General features: G+C 43.8%; 1 protein-coding gene across 3 annotated transcripts in view; it reads right to left on the bottom strand.

Annotated features, from left to right (window-relative positions):
- Positions 1-20,115, bottom strand: part of DOCK11 (dedicator of cytokinesis 11) — a 1,169,031-nt gene that overhangs the window by 298,516 nt on the left and 850,400 nt on the right. For all 3 annotated transcript variants that reach the window (XM_085607886.1, XM_085607887.1, XM_085607888.1), the window contains 2 exons: positions 4,999-5,181; positions 317-430 (listed from right to left, as the gene is read on the bottom strand). In XM_085607886.1, the coding sequence (XP_085464012.1) occupies positions 317-430; positions 4,999-5,181 (297 nt within the window). The remainder of the gene's footprint in view (positions 1-316; positions 431-4,998; positions 5,182-20,115) is intronic.

Below are 20,115 nucleotides of genomic sequence, written 5' to 3'. Positions count from 1 at the left end.
ATGTCTGAGCATTTCAGTGGGCCCATTCGTATAGGCTGGACTGCAGTAAAAAGCATAGGGAGCTTGATCAGGTATCGTAGAAGCACATTATAAAATCAATTAGCAGCAATATTGTACTCAGACATTACAACATGTCCCAGACAAAGGGCATTTCATCATACTGATGCTTATGAACAAAAGGCATATTATTAGCTCATAATAATTAAACTTGATACCACTCTGCCAATACAAATAAAAGTATTGTTTTACTTAACTGACAATGTATATGCCCAACATTTTAACAAAACAGTTCTGACTATTGTCGATATATAATTACCTTCATGGCCCTGTCACTGTTTGCAAAATTATTGATTATAGATAGTGATTCCTGGAACCTTGATCCACCGCTTAATGCAACATCAGCTATCAATTGGCTCACTGCAATTATTATCTGTGAAAAGAAGATAACCCTGCTTGTTACAGTATGCAGATATTCGTACGGTAGTTTCACTAGCATATGCAAAACAACTGAAGAGCAACATACTTTGTATGCAGCTATTGGCACATTACAAGAAATGTCATAGTCTTACCCACTTGGTTTTACATTTTTACAATTAGCACAAAAATATTTTACATGCATTTAAAACACTGGCTGGTGAATGTCTCTTATTTACAATATTCTGAAATAGTATTAAACTAAAGATACATTGTGATTTTACGAATTACAGTCAGTCAGTTAGTCAATATCTTTATTTCGGCTTAATAGGCCATAAAAGAGCAAGATAAATACAAAATATATAAATGCAAGATAAAAGTCCGAGGCATATAAAAGAAAAGAAAATCTGACTTAATATTTTATAATAAAACCAAGATAAAACATGTTAAAACATTTATTACACAGCGGCATTAGAGGGACACCTTTTTCTGTTTTAACCTCGACATAGACATCAATTTCCTTGAGACTGCAAAGACAATAGACGGGCTTGTGTTACATCTGAGTATTCTAAGGGTGATTCTGTAATTCCTCAGACCCGAATTAAGACAAAGTGGCAAAATCCACTTCTTCCTTGAACCATGACAAGCTGAACAAGAAATAATTACACGTTCAACCACTTCAATCACCACCGTGCAGAAAGGGCATATTTTGTCAGACTCCGAGTTCCCAGACCTCCATGCAGTAGAAAAGGAATGAATTAGGAGGATCTCTACATGAGACTTTTAATACAGGGTTCTAGCATGGGGGACTCCACCTCATCCAAAAATGGTTCAAAGCAGTAGTTGATTTTGAACTCCAGGAAAGAGGCCATGAGGGAATTACACTCGGGCCCTCATTATGAGAAGAGTTAACTTCCGGTGCACTTAACTCAATTCACAGTTATGAATATATTTGGGTCGAAATTATCTGGTCTAAAATCTCAAAGCATACTAAGTGTGGGCCCGTAGCCAGCCAGAGGCTGTAGAGGACGGGGCAGTGGCAACCAGCATTCCTCAGCACAGATAATGCTCCTCGGACAGGCATAAGCCTGCCCTTCATCTTGGCCACCCATTCAACACCATAATCAGCAGTGCTGCTGACATGTTCCACTTGCTGGGAGCAGATGAAAAATGTCAGCATTTATTTTTATCGGAAACGGTGAAAAATTGCTCAGAAAAGCATCCTGTAAATCCGCATGTGAGCAGTTATTACGAGGGAAGAACTCATAATCACGGCAAGACTGGGAACCAAAACCGGCCCTGGCAAACATCTCGGGGAGGGGTGGTGGGCGTGGCCGATCTGTTTTCCAGGGCCGGCTTTGGCTGCTTTTGTTACAAGGGGGCGATATATTGCAGCTATATCTGGCCCTTTGGTATCTCCACTCAAAAATCAGGCCAACTTGCAATGAGAGCCTTTATGGGTAAAACAGATAGAAAATGTGGTACTAAACCAGGTTTGCAATGTTTCTGGTTAGTAGATATAGATTTAAGCATCTGATCATTTGCAACAGGAACAATAACAAAAAATCAGTCATCTTGAAACAGGGTGTCACACAGTCCTACTACATATGCTTACAACATCATACTTCTTAATGCAATTTAGGAGGACATTAAGAACCTTAAAAAGTAGTGCTTGACTTTGAAAAATAAATATGTGCTAATTATAACTACTGATATATATTTCAGATTACCAACCAGCTAGGGCATTTAGACTGCTATTGACTGGGAGCAGACATTTCGTTACTTGTGGACCTGACATCCTTGGTTGGTTTCCCCCAACTTCTTCCCTTCCATCCTCCTGATTTTGCTGACTTCGTTTTTGCTGGCCTTAGGGCTCTGCATACTTTACCACTGCTATGCAGTGCTCTCTCTTTTGAACATGGTAACACTGGCTTACACCCAATTATCATATTTAATTTACTTGTAAGTCCCTAGTAATGTGGTACTTCTTGTACCCAAGGCCAGTCAATTAAAAGCTACTATGGGCCTTCAGCACTAATTGTGCCACCTACTTAAGTGGCCTTCTAAACATGTCTCAGGCCTGACATTACAGCCCATGTGTGCAGTTTTAAACTGTCAATGAACCTAGCAAAATAAAAGTTTTGCCAGGCCTAAACCTTCCTTTTTAATACATACACGTCACACCTAGAGTAGGCCTTTAACAGCTCAAAGTGCAGTGTATTTAAAAAGTTGGACATGTACTTTTAACTTTTACATGTCCCCGCATAGAAAAGCTCTTAAATGTGTTTTTACTACAGCAAGGCCTACCTATCCCATAGGATAACATCAGGCTACCTTGTTACATTTAATTAGTGCTAACTTTCAATTGGGAGCAAATAGGAATGTCGAGTTTTGTCTCTAAAGAACGGTAATTTAAAACCCCATTTAATGGTAAAGTTTAATTTTAAGTCACAATTCTGAAAATGCCACTTTTAGAAAGTTCCCATTTTCCTGTCCTAACCATTTGGTGCCTGCATCCTGCATCACATGACTAGGTGTAACTGGCTGTTGTTCTTTGTGTATTGCTCCCAGACAGTGAAACAAAGGGGAATAGGTGGTGGCAGGAAGGGTCATCTCTGACTTGATGACGGGGAGGTGCTGTCACCTACCACACTTGCACATGACAAAGGCTCTGCATAAACACAATCCAAAAAGGGTTCAACACTAGTCTTTTGTGGTGACCTCAGACAAGCTGCATTCAGGACAGTGAGACAGGAAATTCGAAGCACCTATGCTGCGGAAGACTCTAGAAGCTTCCCCTTCTTCAAAGCTGGCACCAGGTATAAATAATGCACCCTCAGACCCAACTCATAAGTACACCTATGGACCATGGGAAGACTCATAAGGACTGCTGTACTGCTCTGCAAGAAGGACTGCTACTCTATTGTCCTGCTGCATGAGTGAAAGGGCTGAACCTACATCTTGAACCCAAGACCACCAGAGTAACTTGTGTGGCTAGTTGGCAGGCTTCCTCATCAGAGCCTTGGGGACAGAAAAGGCTCCTACCATTTTAACCCAGCCCCTGTACTCTGGCTACTGTTAGTCCTACCCTTCCAAGTGGCGCCACCCCAGTCATGGGCCCTTGAAAGTGGGCCTGAAGGTGCTCAACGCATCTCCTCACAGACCCGCTTTTGAACTGCCGCAGTGCGACTACATTGCAGGACTCTGCATTGCAGCCCCCCAACTTCTTCAGAACCACAGGTGTGCGATGCATCTTTGATGCAGGAGCTCGCACTGCAAGCCCCTTGACGACAGCAACCTTGATGATGACGCAGGGCTTCGCATCACCACCTTGCAGAATCTCGGAGTCTGCTGCTGTGTGATGCGTCTTCGATGCAGGATCTCGCGACGCTCCACAACTAGGATTTAAGTTTCTTTGTACAGCAGACCTAACTCGGTCCCTGTACCAGGCCTGTGCTCCATCGTGGTCTGTCTGAACTTGTCTAGGTCTGGCACAACTAGGTAACCCCAGTTGGCACTTTATGCTTTTAGTCACTATTTGCACTTAAAACTATAGGTGTGCATATCTCTGGTTCTACCGATTTGATTTTTGTCAGTTTGGTCTCAAATATTTTATTGAACGTTACTCTATTTTTCCAAATTGGTGTGAGATTTTACTTGTGTTTTCACTTTATTACTGTTTGAAATGCTGCATAAATACTTAACACATTGCCTCAAGTTGTCAGAGAGTTAAGCACAGGTTCATTTGGGCTTTGCTTGGGTTTCACTCTGACAAAGATTGTGGTTTCTGCTTGAGTAGGGCTTCAATCCTCTCAACCAGTAACCCAAATTCCTACAGTCACAATCATACTGTGAGTCTAATAAAGATAACAAAGAAGGGAAAATGTGCCTGAAGGGAATGTATATGTATTATAATAATTACATTATGTGCAACTTAGGGCCTAATTCACAAAAGTAAACATACACTTTTGTGTAAGTTTAATATTTTTATGGTAGTCACAAACTACCACTTAATAGTAAGTTTACGACTGCCGAGACTTCAATGTCGGGGCAGATAACTCCATACATAAAAAGATAGGGTAGGCCTAAAATAGTAAACTTATCCAAAAGGGTAAGGCTACGTTTGTGAATCAGGTTCTTGATGTTTGCACTTCTCTACTGAACAATGTGGATAGAAGCCGGACCATTTCTTGATATTTACAGGTTGATTTTTGGTGAGGGCCAACGGCATTTTACTGCAATCTAAATACGTTAACAGATACTATATTTGATTAAGGGCTAACATACAAGCCCCTTGCTCCACTGATACATCACCTTTTCCCATATTAAATGTGACGCACCAGCGGCGCAAGGGGCTCGTAAATAAGCCCTTGATTGTTGTGGGTGTCAGTAGCAGCCATCTTGTTTGTTAATATGAAGTACGAACGAGCACAAGGAATCTCCTCAGAGCACTGTAGACTGGCAGTGCAGATCTGCATATATATTGATGCATAAAGTCCAAACCTTGTTTAACCACGCCAGCGTTTCAAAGGAGTATCATACGGTACCAACAAGACATTTACTGGTGGATAAGATTACACTGACCTGCAGGTGAGTTCTCAAAAATGTTTTCCTCTTGGTGAATTCAAAGTTGTTTCTCATAAGCAGGTAAAGAAGTGCCGAGGCCTCGTTCCTTGTTGTGCTGAGTTTGGAGGTGCAGCACTTCAAAACTTCATAGCAGAAGGCAGCACACATATTAACCCTTCCTTTAAAAAGGGCAGTCGGAAACTAAGAGAAAAAACACAAACACATGAATTCTCCAGCGAATTAGCAACACTTGTATATATATACCCAAGATATGTTCTGTATATATATACACCCATTATATGTTCTTGAGTTTTTACAGCACAAATGCAATGGACGAAAACCCCATATATCACAGAGAGTGCGAAATGCAGGAATATTTCATACGTCACTGAAATCAAATGCCTTCCAATGGTAATGTTTGGAGACAGGCTGGTGGTGTAATAGCCTGCTGCGTGTAGCCCATTTATTGTACGAACATCTTGCAAGTAATGCTGATTGAAGCAGGGCGTGTGCAGTTCCTGTCAGTTCAGTCTTGGTGAGGAAATCAAAGCCCACCGGGGGGCAAGAGGATGTGTGCACCATCTCTTCCTGAAAAACGGATGCCAGCAACCTTCCCAGGGAACAATGGGAGTTCTGTGGAGGGGGGTGTGTGTGTGTCTGTTCGCGGCTTCCATGTGTGGGGATCTGTCCACCCATGAGGTGTTTTCGGGAGTGCCAGCCCTGAGCTGCTCAATGTCAATTAATGAAGGGAGTTATGCTGTTGTTTTTGGGGCTTTGAATGTCCTAGTGTCTATAGGAGGCTTATAGGAGAAGAAGCGCTCAAAGTCATTGATAGCAAATGTATTCCAGAAAAAGAAGCTAGCCCATTTAAGTGATAAAGCTCAGTGTCAGTGAGAAATAGCAATCTGGAGGGATACAGAGTAGTTACGGAATGAGCACTTTCAACTGGTACTGATTGGCAGCACTTGGAGGTCTTCGAGAAAGCAAGTTAGTGGAAAAGTATACATCACAGAGAAAAGGTAACATCTGAACTATGTCTGTGCATATAATTATGGTTTATCAATAAAATTGCCAATTTATGAGGATCAAAGAGCATTATGATTATTGAAAGACAATTTGGATGAAGTATAAGTGATACTGTAGGATGAATATGTAGGGCAAGCCACAACGGGGAGTGAATCCCCCAACTGAGAACGCAAGCTCAAAGGGTGCAGAGTTGGCTAAAACAACAACGTAGGATGGAGGAAGCATCAAGGAAGATATAGGTTTCCCAAAAACAGCACAATTTAAAGGGTGCCCAAGTGGGATTGACAGAGCTGTCACCTTTGATTGAGGGGTCTGAAAAATGAATATGTAAGTTGATTATCAGACTCTGCTTTTCAAGACTCCACCCCTCGTGACTCCTCCCCCTTTCCACTGCCACAGCTTGACCCTCTATTTATGGATCCCAGAGTAGATTTTTCCAATCCTGCATGAAGCGTAGGGGACAATTCAGAACGAGGTCCTTCTGCAAGGAAGATATTATCCATGACAGGAGGTGCTTTTCGGGAGTCATAACTGATTCCAGAACTACCCTAGGTTTTTTGGGGTTTGGAGATAAATTCGACAGCACTGCGGCCTCCATAGTCTCTCAGGCAAAAAACACACTCGGAAATTACTGCACCCCTAAGTATTCTTAAATCCAGGGCTTATAACGTTTTTCATAAAAAATTTAACAAAAATCGACAATAGTTATAAACCATAGAGCAGACGATTTTACAGAAAAGAACACAACTGGCTTAGAGTTATTCTTCACTGCCGATGAGTGTACTCAGGGTCCGACTGGCCGGAGCCCTTGGACACCGCCCTGGGTGTCTCGTCTCTGTCTAAACCTCCCCCACCCCGTTCCTGGAGGGTAGCTCCAGCAGGCAGTGGGAGGCTTCAAGAGAGGGAGGAGAGAATGGGGAGAGAGATGGATGATTCGAAAGAGAGAGAGGAGAGAAGGGGAGATGGATGCTGGATGGATGAAGGGGAGGTAGAGAGAAAGCGATCAGAGAGGGAGGAGAGAAGGAAAGAGAGGTGGATAGATGGATTGATAGATGGATGGATCAATGTGGATCAATGGAAAGAGGAGTCGAAGGGAGCGGAGCTAGTTTGAACATTTGTGCTAGGGCGGGTTTCGGTTTCCAGTCTGGCCCTGCGTGTATCGGCTAGTACGCTTGGCAAGAATATCTTGAGCAAACATCAAGCAGTTCACTGGAAAAGAGGGCCACTGAAACGTAATCTTGCTTGTCTGCTACATGTCTGATCAGGGCTCTGATTAGCTTGCTGTGGGCTCCTTTCAATTTCTGGAGGTGAAACTTGTCTTTAAAACATCCTGCGGGCTGGTATGCAGCAAGGATTGCTCAGTTAAAAACGAATGCACATTTTGATCAGCTGCTAGTCTGAATGTCTCTTTAAATAGTGCTGCCAAGCTGTAGCCATTAACTACACTGAGACTCATAGTGTAGGGCTTATACACCTACAATATTATGAATTCACCTAGACTCACCAGGTAACCCACCAATACACACCAGGGGCCGTATTACAGAGAGTGCCCCGTGGCCGCAACTGGTGTTTGCGCCCACTTTGCGTGCCCCCGGGGCACTTTGATATTACAGAAGGGACTGCAGATGTTTGTAAAGCCCCTTCTGTAATACTAATAGCACTTGTGCACATAAAGCACAGCACCAGAGATATCTTCAGGGGGCGTTCCCTCATTTGCATGGGGGCGTGACAAGTGCAAATGAGAGATTCCCTCTGTCTCTGTGCCCGCGCTGTATTGCAGAAGGTATCAGAGTACTTTACATGAGCACCAGTTGCGTTACAGATGGACACATTCATTTTGTTAGGCAGTGGGAGGTTAAGTGATTTGTCCAGAATCACAGAATGTTGAGTGTCTAAGCCGAGACTTGAACATCGTGGGGAACAACCTTTACAACGCAACTTTTACAACGCACTACCATTACAACGCATTTTTTACAACGCATAATCCATTACAACGCATGACATTACAACGCATGACACTACAACGCATTTTTAAAAACTACCTTTACAACGCATTCCATTACAACGCATACTACCATTACAACGCATACCATTACAACGCATAATATTACACTATACTATCCAACACTTACCCTATTGATGCACCCCCTGGAGTTAGAATAGTAATTTTTACCCCTATACTATCCAACACTTACCCTACTGATGCACCCCCTGGAGTTAGAATAGTAATTTTTACCCCTATACTATCCAACACTTACCCTACTGATGCACCCCCTGGAGTTAGAATAGTAATTTTTACCCCTATACTATCCAACACTTACCCTACTGTTGCACCCCCTGGAGTTAGAATAGTAATTTTTACCCCTATAGTATCCAACACTTACCCTACTGATGCACCCCCTGGAGTTAGAATAGTAATTTTTACCCCTATACTATCCAACACTTACCCTACTGTTGCACCCCCTGGAGTTAGAATAGTAATTTTTACCCCTATACTATCCAACACTTACCCTACTGTTGCACCCCCTGGAGTTAGAATAGTAATTTTTACCCCTACACTATCCAACACTTACCCTACTGTTGCACCCCCTGGAGTTAGAATAGTAATTTTTACCCCTACACTATCCAACACTTACCCTACTGTTGCACCCCCTGGAGTTAGAATAGTAATTTTTACCCCTATACTATCCAACACTTACCCTACTGTTGCACCCCCTGGAGTTAGAATAGTAATTTTTACCCATATACTATCTAATACTTACCTTAAATGTAATTTAATATTATGCGTTGTAATGGTATGCGTTGTAAAGGTAGTATGCGTTGTAATGGTAGTGCGTTGTAAAGGTATTTTTTAAAAATGCGTTGTAGTGTAATGCGTTGTAATGTCATGCGTTGTAATGGATTATGCGTTGTAAAAAATGCGTTGTAAGTGCATGCGTTGTAAAAGTGTGCGTTGTAACGTCATACATCCAACACCGTTCCCCAGCTTGGAGGTCAACCGCTCTAGCCGGTAGAACTCACCTATTGATCTCCCTCAACCCTATCATCACCTCCCTTCTCCCTTTTTTTCACCTCTCTCACCAAACCATTCTCTTTACCTCTCCCCCTTTCTCCAGTCTCCTAGCCCCTTCATTTCCTTTGCTCAGAAGAGTCGAAAAGCATTTCAGGCCAGATTATGGTGCACATAGAGAGCAGAATGGAGGGGCAAGGCAGGTAAGTAGAATTAAGGACAAAATTATCAGATTTCATCCGATTGAACGAGAAAATCCTTAGAGCAGCACTTAAACTTTCACTGTAGCAGAGGGAATGCCTGTCGTGAAGGGGTATTTATTTGTGATTACGACTATGCAACCATTAAAGCTACTATTTAAAGCACTATGACAATGTCTTATTTTAATATTGTGCACTAATTCGCGAAACATCCAAGTCACTATTACTATGTCTTTTCTACATTTGGAGGAACAGGCCGGTTAGAATCTGAATTCCTCACAAAATAGTGTTTTAACACAAAAAATATAGTTACAAGAACAAAAAACATGGGGGCAGATTTACGATCCCTGGCGCATCCCTGCAAATCAGCAGGGATGCGCCAGGGAAGATGCGTCACGCAAGTTTGCCCTTGCGCCACCGGAGATGCGCCGCATTTACAATGCGGTGCATCGTGGCGCAAGGACAAGCAGATGCGTGACGCATCTGCTGGCGTAAGGTTGGCGCAGTGCTGAAGTTGTGTCGCAAGCGCGACGCAACTCCAGCACTGTTCCAACCTGCTCTATCCCTAACACGGTGCGTCACGCGTTACGCCTGCTTGAAGCAGGCGTAAGGACTTGTAGATTTCACTGCGTCACTTTTCCGAGGCTTTTTCCGACGTAACGCCCACCCTGCATACATTAAACCTTACGCGGGTTTAATGTGGCGCAGGGCTTTACAACGTGACGCATCTCCCTAGATGCGTCACGTTGTAAATCTGTTGCAGCATGGTGCTAGCTTTGTGTCGCTGCTGCGTCACAAAAGTGACGCAACGGTGGCGCAAAAGTGGCGCACGGGGCTTGTAAATCTGCCCCATGGTTTTATCAATACTTGTTTAATCTTTCTTTAGTACTATTTGGCTGGCGTTGATGACAGCTTGAACTTTCTAGTGTTTTTGCGTGGCCCTTTTCCTGAAAGTTTAAAACATAATTGGAATATGTTTGGAACACTGGCGGGAAGTAGTTGGAACGCAGAGGGGGATGAAATAGAGATATAAGACCTAAGAAAGAAGGGTGAAGTGGAAGTTGAGGGAGATGTGATAGAGAGAGATTAGAGAAAGAGGTGGGGAAAAGAAATGGTAAGGAATAAGAAATCAGCAAGGAGAGACTACTGTGTGTTCGCTATTAAGTGAAGCCCTTAATACATTTGTGAACTAATTGACTCTAAAATTTCCTCAAAGAAACTATTACTCATTCCAAAAATGTGCTAACAATAACTATTACGGTAGAGAGGATATTTTCACTTGGGATATTTTAATAATGAACATTAAATAATACTTTTTTCACGAGTCCTGTGATACCTTCGACTGCGCGCTCCAAAATCTGTTTGCGTGTCATTTGAACTCGATCTGGGCAACACGCCAGCACACTGGCAGATCATACTTCACAAGATGTCAAGTTTGGGTGTGAAAAATGATTTCCCGTAAACATTTTGGCTCCTTTTAACACTTTGGCTCCTTTTACTCAGGAGTAAATGATAGCTAGAGGACCAGTTTGAGCCGGATTCCACTGGTGGGAAGAGAATGGCGCCTCTTTTTAGTTGGAAAAGCCAGTTGTGGGCGTGAAGAGCTCCGCCAGCTCGCCATCTTGATAAAGACGATGGGGCAGATTTACAAGCCCCTTGCGTCACTTTTGCACCGTTGTTGCGTCACTTTCGTGACGGAGCGGCAGCGTAAAAGTTGCGGCCAATTTACAACGTGACGCATCTAGGGAGATGCGTCACGTTGTGAAGCCCTGCGCCACATTAAACCTGCGTCAGGTTTAATGTATGCAGGGTGGGCGTTCCGTCGCAGGAAGCCCCGTAAAAGTGACGCAGTGAAATCTACAAGATTTCACTGAGTCACTTTTACGTCCATGCTGCGTCAAAACCCTGCGCCTGCTTGAAGCAGGCGTAAGGAGTGACGCAGCATGTTAGGCATAGGGCGCCCCTGAGCATTGCTGGAGTAGCGTCGTGCTTGCGACACGACTCCAGCAATGCGTGACTTTTCCGTGAACAGATGCGTCAGAATTTCTGACGCATCTGTCAATCCTTGCGTCATGGTGCACCGTATTGTAAATACGGCGCATCCATGGTGACGCAGGGAAAGTGACGCATCTCTACAGATGCGTCACTTTCTTGTAAATCTGCCCCGATAAATGGTGCGTTCTTGTATAAGTTTGGCAATAAGGTAGAAGAAATGCCTAAAACTAGAGAGAATAAGCGAGTGAGCTTTACATGCATAATTTACGAGATTTAGGGCTCCCACTAGCTGGAATTCTGAAGACTGATAGAACTTGTTGAAAACAGGAAGAATACTATTCCTGTGGTACCGCTGTCTTCTTAAAAACGGACTGACGACTTGAATACATCTTTCTTTTGAGTTCAAGTTCTCAAGGTTGCTCTCAGTTGTCAGGGAAGCTTGCCTCTTGAAGTTGACAAAGCGAGTAAGAATGAAAGGGAACTTGGATGAAAGATCAGCAGGCCAGTGGGAGTGCTATGTGGCTGCAGCCCTTGCTGTAGACGGAGAGTACCTACGCTTTTCTTCCACTGGTACATATATATGCCCCTGCACCCTAGAAGTGTATGCTAGATGTTTAAGAGATTTAGGAATGACAAGAAGGAAGATATTCAACTTTCTGTAAAGGTGATATTTTATATTTCTGACTTCCACAGGTCCAGGACAAGGTGTAGAAGTTGCCAGATAAGGTGCTGTTGGAAACTGGGTTGTTGGTTGAGGGGATGTGAGCCCTTCTCAAGCAACAATCACAATCCTTGTCAGGGAGAACCACAAACAGTCCCTAAATTAACCTGTGCTTCACCTGTGCTTAACCCTGTGGTAGTTTGGCACAAAAGCAGTCAGACTGAATTTAGAGGCAGTGTGTACAGTATTTATGCAGCACTTAAACAGTAATAAAGTGAAAACACAAGAAAATATAGTAAACTTGTATAAATTATTTGACACCAAAACAAAAAAAAATCTAATCAGGAGAACCGGAGTTATGAATTTTTGAAGTTTGAAGTGGGGAAAACAGCGCCTAAAAGATCAAAGCGCCAACCGCGTACAACCAGACATGAAAGACCAGAGAAAAGTTTAAAGTTATGGCAGACCGCGATGCAGTGCATGTCGGATACACAAAGTAGTTTGGGCCTAGTCTCTAGCTACATTCAGAGGAAATTTTAGAAAATAATGCATGAGAAGGTAAAATTCAGCAGGGCAAGGCAGCTGGCAGAGTCCAAGGAGGAGGCATCATCATTGGGGAATTGTGGTAAAGCTTCCTTCGTTCAAACTTAGTCTCCTTTTTGGAAGTTGAAATTGTGCAGTGGGGTGAAGCTGTAGGCTGTCACCAACAAGGGCTGCACAAGACTGTATACCCCGTCTGCGAGGAACAGCTGAAAATAATTTTCTGCAGCAGAGAAGAAAGGAGCTGGAGCTTCTGTAAAGTCAGACTGACCAGCTATGCACCTTGGGCTGATCAACAAGTAAGGAACGAAGAGCAGGTAGATCCAATCTCCTCTCTTGGTCCTCGGTGCACTTTTTGGGTAAAAACTTTTTAAGTCCCAAGTTTTGCATTTGAACTCTCTAGCCACTTCAGCACCACTTTCAAAGGTGCTGCACAGGAGAGGCACCACTTAGAGGATCAGGACTCACTCAGGCAGGGTCCAGGTCTGGGTTCAAGACGGCTGGAGCCTTTTCTATTCCTGAGGCTCTGATCAGGAGATCAGCCACATGGCCCTTGGAGTCACTCTGGAAGTCCTGGGTTCAAGGAGAAGAGAGCCAGGCACAAGGACCAGGGCTGAACTCTGGGGCTCAGAGCAGGCTTCAGGCAGCAGAGCAGTTCTTGGTGCAGCAAATCAGTCTTCTGAAGTACATAGCAGGCCACAGCATCAGACAGCCCTCTGAGAGGCCTTCCATGGGTCCAGAAAGTGAACAGAAGAGTTGGCCTGAGGGTCTCATTTTTAGGTCTCGCCTGAGCCAGCGCGCATGCGAGGCATTAAGTAAGAGCTTTTGAGCTTTGAACACACGCTTGTGCTTGTGCTTTTTTTTTCTTAGCCCGCAATTGGCCTGTGCATGTGTCTTTTTTAAAAACACAGCACGCAATTGGTGCAAGGTGGGTGATTGTCCCGCCTTGTTTTTTCGATGGCCTAGGGTCCTTGGGTGCGCGCTTCAATCCCATCTGTCTCCAATTATCGCGTTGGTGGTAATTGGAAATAGATGGTACTCGCTTTTTAGGTCGCACAGCATACCACTCTCAAAGCGTCAGCCTGCCGGGTGGTGTATAGCTCCTATGTCACAATGCACAGTGCTGCAGCGCCTCTGGGCTCGGGGATTCATAACGTAACTCATTCACCGGTTACACTATTGTATCTACTCAGCACCAGTGGGGCAGATATGCAGGAAGCAAGCAACTGCAACCTTTCCTCTCCTGCTCTCTTTGTTGTCCGGACTCCCTGGCAGCCCCCCCCCCCCAGTCACGTGCCATTCTCCACAGACGAGCCGAAATTGCAAAATACGAGACACTTCAACAACTTAACACTGATTTACAGACAGGCTGTAAACACAGCTCGAGTTGTGCGCAGGCGACCACAGCATGCCACCCTCAAAGCGTCAACCTGCCGGGTGGTGTATAGCTCCTATGCTGCGATGCACAGCGTTGCAGCACCTCTGAGCTCAGAGGATTCATAACGTAACTCTTTCACCGGTTACACTATTGTATCTACTCAGCACTGATTTTTTTATTTGCTACTTATGCCTTCATATATGATGTCATACTTGTGATCAATAAGACTTTCTCCTTTCTGCTTTACATCTCAGGAGCTGGGGCAGTCTTCTGCACACGCACTTCCAGTTACTTGCACAGAACAGCGTGTTTCACACAGACATGGAGCGGGAATTTACATACTTCTGTGTGTGTGTGTGTGTGCGCAGGAGCCTCCCCCTCCCCCCATGCTGCCCCCCCCCCAAAAAACACTTGAAGGAAATCCGTAGCCCCCATAGAACTGAGGTCGCAAACACCACATTACCCACCATCATATGGGTTTCCGCTCCACTCTCAAGAGCCAGGGTGCCCCAGTAAAGATGCTCACAGACTGGCCCCGATAGACTACCAACATCAGGCTATGGACACATGGCTTCCCTTTGGAAGGGCAGTGACCGCTCCCACACCTGGGGCTCCCTTAAGGCTCTTGGATAAAGGGCACTATGGGTGGGTAGGCCACATTCAGCGCACCCCTGGGTCACCAGTGCCTCTTTACCCAGGCATCAACTTTGGCAGTCTGCGGAATGCACACAGGCAAATAGATTCTGTCATTTGCAAAGAGCGACAGCGGCCTGCACATAGGGAAATGGTTTGTTTTGGCTATATACTCTCTGTGATTCTGGGCAAATCACTTAATATCCCCATGCCTAATAACAAGCATTGGCATATCCAATAGGTCTCGCCTTTGGGACCCTATGAGTATTTAGTTATGCAGCACAATATCCTTGGTGCAGCAACATCAACTTTGCATGACTAAACACATAAGGTCCCAAAGGCAAAACCTATTGGTTATGCCAATGCTTGTTATACTTGGTGCCACCTTTGAAGAGGGAGAAACTGCTGGAGGCTTCTCCTTACAGATGTGTCTGGACTTTCCGGCCTCCCTGCCCTGGCACCAGTCTGTCCCCAATCACAAAAGGCTAGAGTGAAGTTATTTGTCTGAGAGCACAGCACTGGCTATTGAAGTGCAAGTGTGGCTGTGCACAGCTCCACCCCCCCATTCTGCCTGAGATGGCCCATGCAGGCATACCTAGTTTTTCTATTGTGTGGCTGTATGTAAGGAATATACAAAGGCCAATTGCTAACTACACTCAGTCATGTGACCCAGAAACAGGCTGCAAGCAGCAAATAGGACAAGAAAATGCCAACTTTCTAAAAGTTAACAGAAACAAACAATGCCAAAACTGACTGCACCTTTACAACCTCCGTTCATTCATGACCACTATATTCAATAAAAGTGATCACCATTTATTTTTTTGAACATCATAAAAATGCTTTTGTTTTTTATCACACACAAAGAACCAATGCAAAACAAATCATAAATATTCTTCCCACCCACCAACATAAATTAATACACAACAATAGATACAAACAAAAATTGACAACAATAACCAAAAACCACAGATGAACAAATTAATTCTTTATGCCTGAATGTGGCATTGAAATTAACCAGAGACTGCAATATGAAGGAGGGGTGTCAGTCCTCTCGTACTAAAAAAAGATCTTGCTCATCGTGTTGGTGCCAATGCTTCAAGTTTCATGAGAGTGGAACGGAATGGTTTCCGACTGAATCGGATTCGGGGAGTCCGACTGACCGATTACTATGGCTCCAAACACCGTCCGGTCAGACTACCATTGACTTCAATTGGAGGCTGTGTTCTGATCGACTGCACAAGCTCCCATTGAAGAAAGGGGTGGCTGTGGAAAATCGTGCACCCTGTGGGTGGTCCCCAAGGTGCCTGCCACACTGTGCATGGTTGGAAAGGGTGTACCCAACGGTACCCCCACGGGCCTGATTCGGAGGGCCCCGGGTGAAAGGGGGCCTGATACGGGCCCCCAAAGTCAGATTCCGACAGCCGATTTGTGTCGGAACAACCGGAAAGGCTGTCCGAATACGACATCCTAATTATGATTTGTTTTGCATTGGTTCTTTGTGTGTGACAAAAAAAACAATTATTTTTATGATGTTCAAAAAAATAAATGGTGATCACTTTTATTGAATATGAATTCACTGAGGTTTAAAGGTGCAGCTTGTTTTTGCATTGTTTGTTTGTGTTAACGCTTGGTGGCTCAGCCAGACTGACTAAATGAGTCCAACCCCTTGTGTTTAGTTCAACTTTCTAAAAGGGGCAGCATTTTCAGAATTGTGACTTAAAATCAGACCTTACCACTAACAAGGATTTTAAATTAAAATCCTTAGATACCGAACATGATCTTTCTATCTGCTCCCAATCAAACATTACCATTTATTAAATGTAATAAGGTAACCCAATGCTTTCCTATAGGACAGGTGGGCCTCACAGAAGTGAAAAACAAATGTGTGAGTTTTTCACTACCAGGACATGTAAAACTTAAAAGTACATGTCCAACTATTTAATTTACCAGGGGCGGCTCCTCTATTTGAGCAGAGAAGCGTCGCCCACAAGCCCCAGAGCTGAAAAATACAATGGTAATAAAGTTTATTTATCATTTTGTTTTTCAGCAACCCATCCCGAATCAAGTGCCAGGACAGGGCGGCGCAAGAAATGCCAAGTGCCAGCAGCAGGGAGCTGTGTGCTTTAAAATGCGCATGTCTATTTTGCTGGCCGACTTGTGCCAGTAAGCCAGACATGCGCATTTTCATGTTCCCTAACCTAGCTGTTTTAGATAGATGGGTTAGAGAAAGCGCAGGGCTCAAGTGCTCTCAGGAGCATTGGGAGAGCCTGCTCTAGGCAATTCTGGCACTGCTTTCATGCTGTGAGAACAGCAACAGGGTTGGGTAGGGTAGTTTCCTGCATCAGGAACTTCCTGGAAGACACCCGAGGGTGGAGGACATTGCGCTGCGAAGGTAAGTGAATTTATCATATTTATATTTTGTGCCCCATCTCACCACTCTTGGTACAAGCCAGCCACCGCTGCAGTTCACCCTACCCTATGAGCTGTCTAAGGCCTACTTTGGAGGTGACATCTATTTAATAACAAGCATTTGCAATGCAATAGGTCTCGCATTGACGCAAGTATGAGCTATTGACATTGCAAATAACAATGCCTTTTTTTTTGTTTTCTTTTTAAAAACACAAATAAAAGCCATTGTTATTTACAATGCCAATAGCTTAAACTCTCGTAACTGCGAGACCTATTGCATTGCAAATGCTTGTTAATATTTATTTTGAATACAATACATTTCACAAGCACAGCACAAGCACTGTGCAGCCGAAACCTAAAAAGTGAGATGCTGGAAGTCAAGGGGAGGTACCCAACAAAGGCCCCTGTGGTGCAGTGGGTACCCAACGTTTCAGGGGGCACTCAGCCTTTCAGGCAGCACCATATTCAACTGTTGGGCAATAAGCATCTGTGGGATTTAGGAGGGTAAGTGGCCCATCTTCACATTCTACACCACTACTGGAAGTGCTCACAAAGTAAACTTTATAACCACAAAACGTAATATAATGAAGCCCACAGCAAAAATCCTAACATCTATTAATTCAGCAATTAATAAACAACAGCATCTATTTAGTTTGTATGCTGCCCTTTTCTATGTCAGTGCTTCTGCCCGGGAAAGCAGGATTAAGGTAAACGAAGACTGCATGATAGAGCTTCCTGTCTTGTTATAAAATTCAGTGAATAGTTGATGCCTACTACTTGTATGGCCATAATTGAATTATACATTCCATTTTAATGACACCAGTTACGTAACTCTTTATGCATGGTAATTATGTTTTATGGCTGCATCTAATTGTAAACTAGTTGAAGTTTGTAGGACACCCCACATGGCCATTCGTGTACAAACAAGCCCAAAGTCTTACAAAATGAGTGGAAACATTTCCAATTAATTTGAAAGAGCTGTCGTTGCCAGCCATGAGATTTGAATAGATCATGTTTATTTGTGTGCTGTTTCCTTTAATTATCTATTTGGTATCTCTCAACAGGAGGATTTCAGTCAAGTAACCCAGACAACTTCCTTTTAGGATTACAGAGCCATATATGTGACCTGAGTGGATCATGTTTGCAGAGTCATTGTCTTTTGACTCTGTTTACTGTGCCCAGAATAGGATTGCTGTAGGAACTGGTTGTTCCCTCATGTCGGTAAATGTTTTTTGGGGGCGCTGCAAAGCAGATTTAGGCTGTGTATGTGTAGGTTTGTGACTTGCAAGGATGTGTGAGACCTAGGCTCAGTCACGAAGGTATGACAGTGTCACTTGGTCCTATTTAACCTCTTCTGTGCCCATGACGAGATAGTCTCGTCATGGAGCACGGTCGCGCTGTGCCCATGACGAGACTATCTCGTCATGAACCCCACCCACTAATGCAACGCCCGGCACAGGAGGGGGAAAGGGCGTGGCACTGAAGGGGTTAACAGTATTTCAGTATTGTCATTTAGAAAGCTGCGACCTTAGTTTTTCATTTGTATTATTACATGTGATACCAGCCATGAGTGGGCTGCATGGTAGAAACATGTGAATGTAACATGTGGCTTCTCATGGACCAGTTACTGCAGCAGAACAGAGGTTTTAGTCAGATCTCACTGGGGGTCAGCAGGAAGAAAACTCTTTGACCAGTTGCAGGCTTGATGGGCCAGTTACCGTCCTGGTTAGTTGAGTTAGTGGAATGGAATTCCATTTTAAGAATATTTGATTTTACATTTATAGTGATTTTGAAATAATTTTACCCTGAGTTCCTCACAACATCTAGACAAAATTGTCTGACTTTAGTATGATTGCTGCAATATGCAAACTGTAGCAACCTGACCTATGTGAAAAAATATTAATTGTAAAAAGAAATAAATCAATATGTTATAACTTACCAATCTGCAGAGGGTAAACATTATTTGCACGAGTTGGAACTACAAGCTTATAAATAAAATTACAATTTCTGCCAGAGACTATTACTACACTGTGGAAAATTATATAGCTATATTACTCAAAATGAAGCTACTAAAGATACATTAAAATTAATTACCTGAGGTATGAGGATTTTTTTTCATTGTCAGATGTTTGTATTTGAGAATGATAAGAAACGACTAAGAGGTGTTTGGTCACCAAAGGTCAGACAGTGTTTCTTTAAATTCAACAAGAAGTGCCTGGTCATATCCCATCATACTACATGCATACAACAGAGCCTCTCTCAAATCCTTTAGCAAAAAAGCGGAGGTTTGAAAACTTAGCCCGGTCTCCTTAGAGCGAGTCTCTGTACCAAGAATGACCGCCATTTCAGAACGCCTATCCTGGGTCTTTAGGCTGAGAAGGTATGTATCTTCAGGTCGCGCAGTGAATTGCTTCTGTGTTTTTTTTTTGCAGTGTTATATGGCGTAAACTCGACCCGAAGATATTGGAGCACTTTATATGAGCACCAGTTACGTTACACAAGGACACATTAATTTTCGGTAGGATCGGGGAGCTTAAGTGATTTGCCCAGAATCACAGGATGTTGAGCCGACGCTGAAACTCAAACTTGTTCCCCAAATCCAAAATCGGCAACTCTAGCCGGTATGCTACATCCTTGTTTTTCACTAGTCAAACATGCGTTTGAGCCGACCTGTGTTTGAGTCTTAGCTTGGTAGGCACAGTGGAAGTATTGTGGTCACTGGACAGAGAAGGACATCGTATTGGTGCCGGAAGTAGTGCTGGTTCTGTAGCACACCGATGTGCTTCTTAGGAAGGCAGAGCCCCATGGATAGGAAGGAAGCCATTCTTAGCGTGCAAAGGCTAATGGGCTCAAAAATTAGAATGGTCTTTTCCGCTCATGGCCAAGCTCAGCGTCTTACCCATTTACGTAAGGGAAAAGAGAACCCCAGTTACACAATAGTCTGGGATTCTATACAAGGAGGACTATAGTAGTCTTCCCTGGGGAACTACTATATCTTTCTGCCAGCCGGAGTCAAAGGTTTTGAAGGGGGCACTAAAGTCACTGCCGGAATGCAGGGGTGTAGCTTAATGGGTGTGTTAGGGCGGCCGCGTCCTAGTCCCCGAATAAATACATTTTCATGTTTAAAGTTGGGTCGAGGGAGCCCCAGTTAGGTCTGCTTGTGTCTTCCAGGTTTCACATGGGATGAGCAGCAGGCCGTAGCTTACCCATCAATGGCCCATACTCGGGTGCCAATTAAAACTTCCTAGGGTTTCTACAGAAGGAAACATATTGTTTGACCCCG

The sequence above is a fragment of the Triturus cristatus genome, chromosome 5_2, assembly GCF_964204655.1.
Source record: "Triturus cristatus chromosome 5_2, aTriCri1.1, whole genome shotgun sequence".
Lineage (NCBI taxonomy): Eukaryota > Metazoa > Chordata > Amphibia > Caudata > Salamandridae > Triturus > Triturus cristatus.
The sequence above is the reverse complement of the archived record's forward strand: the minus strand, read 5'-3'. Positions and strand labels throughout refer to the sequence as shown.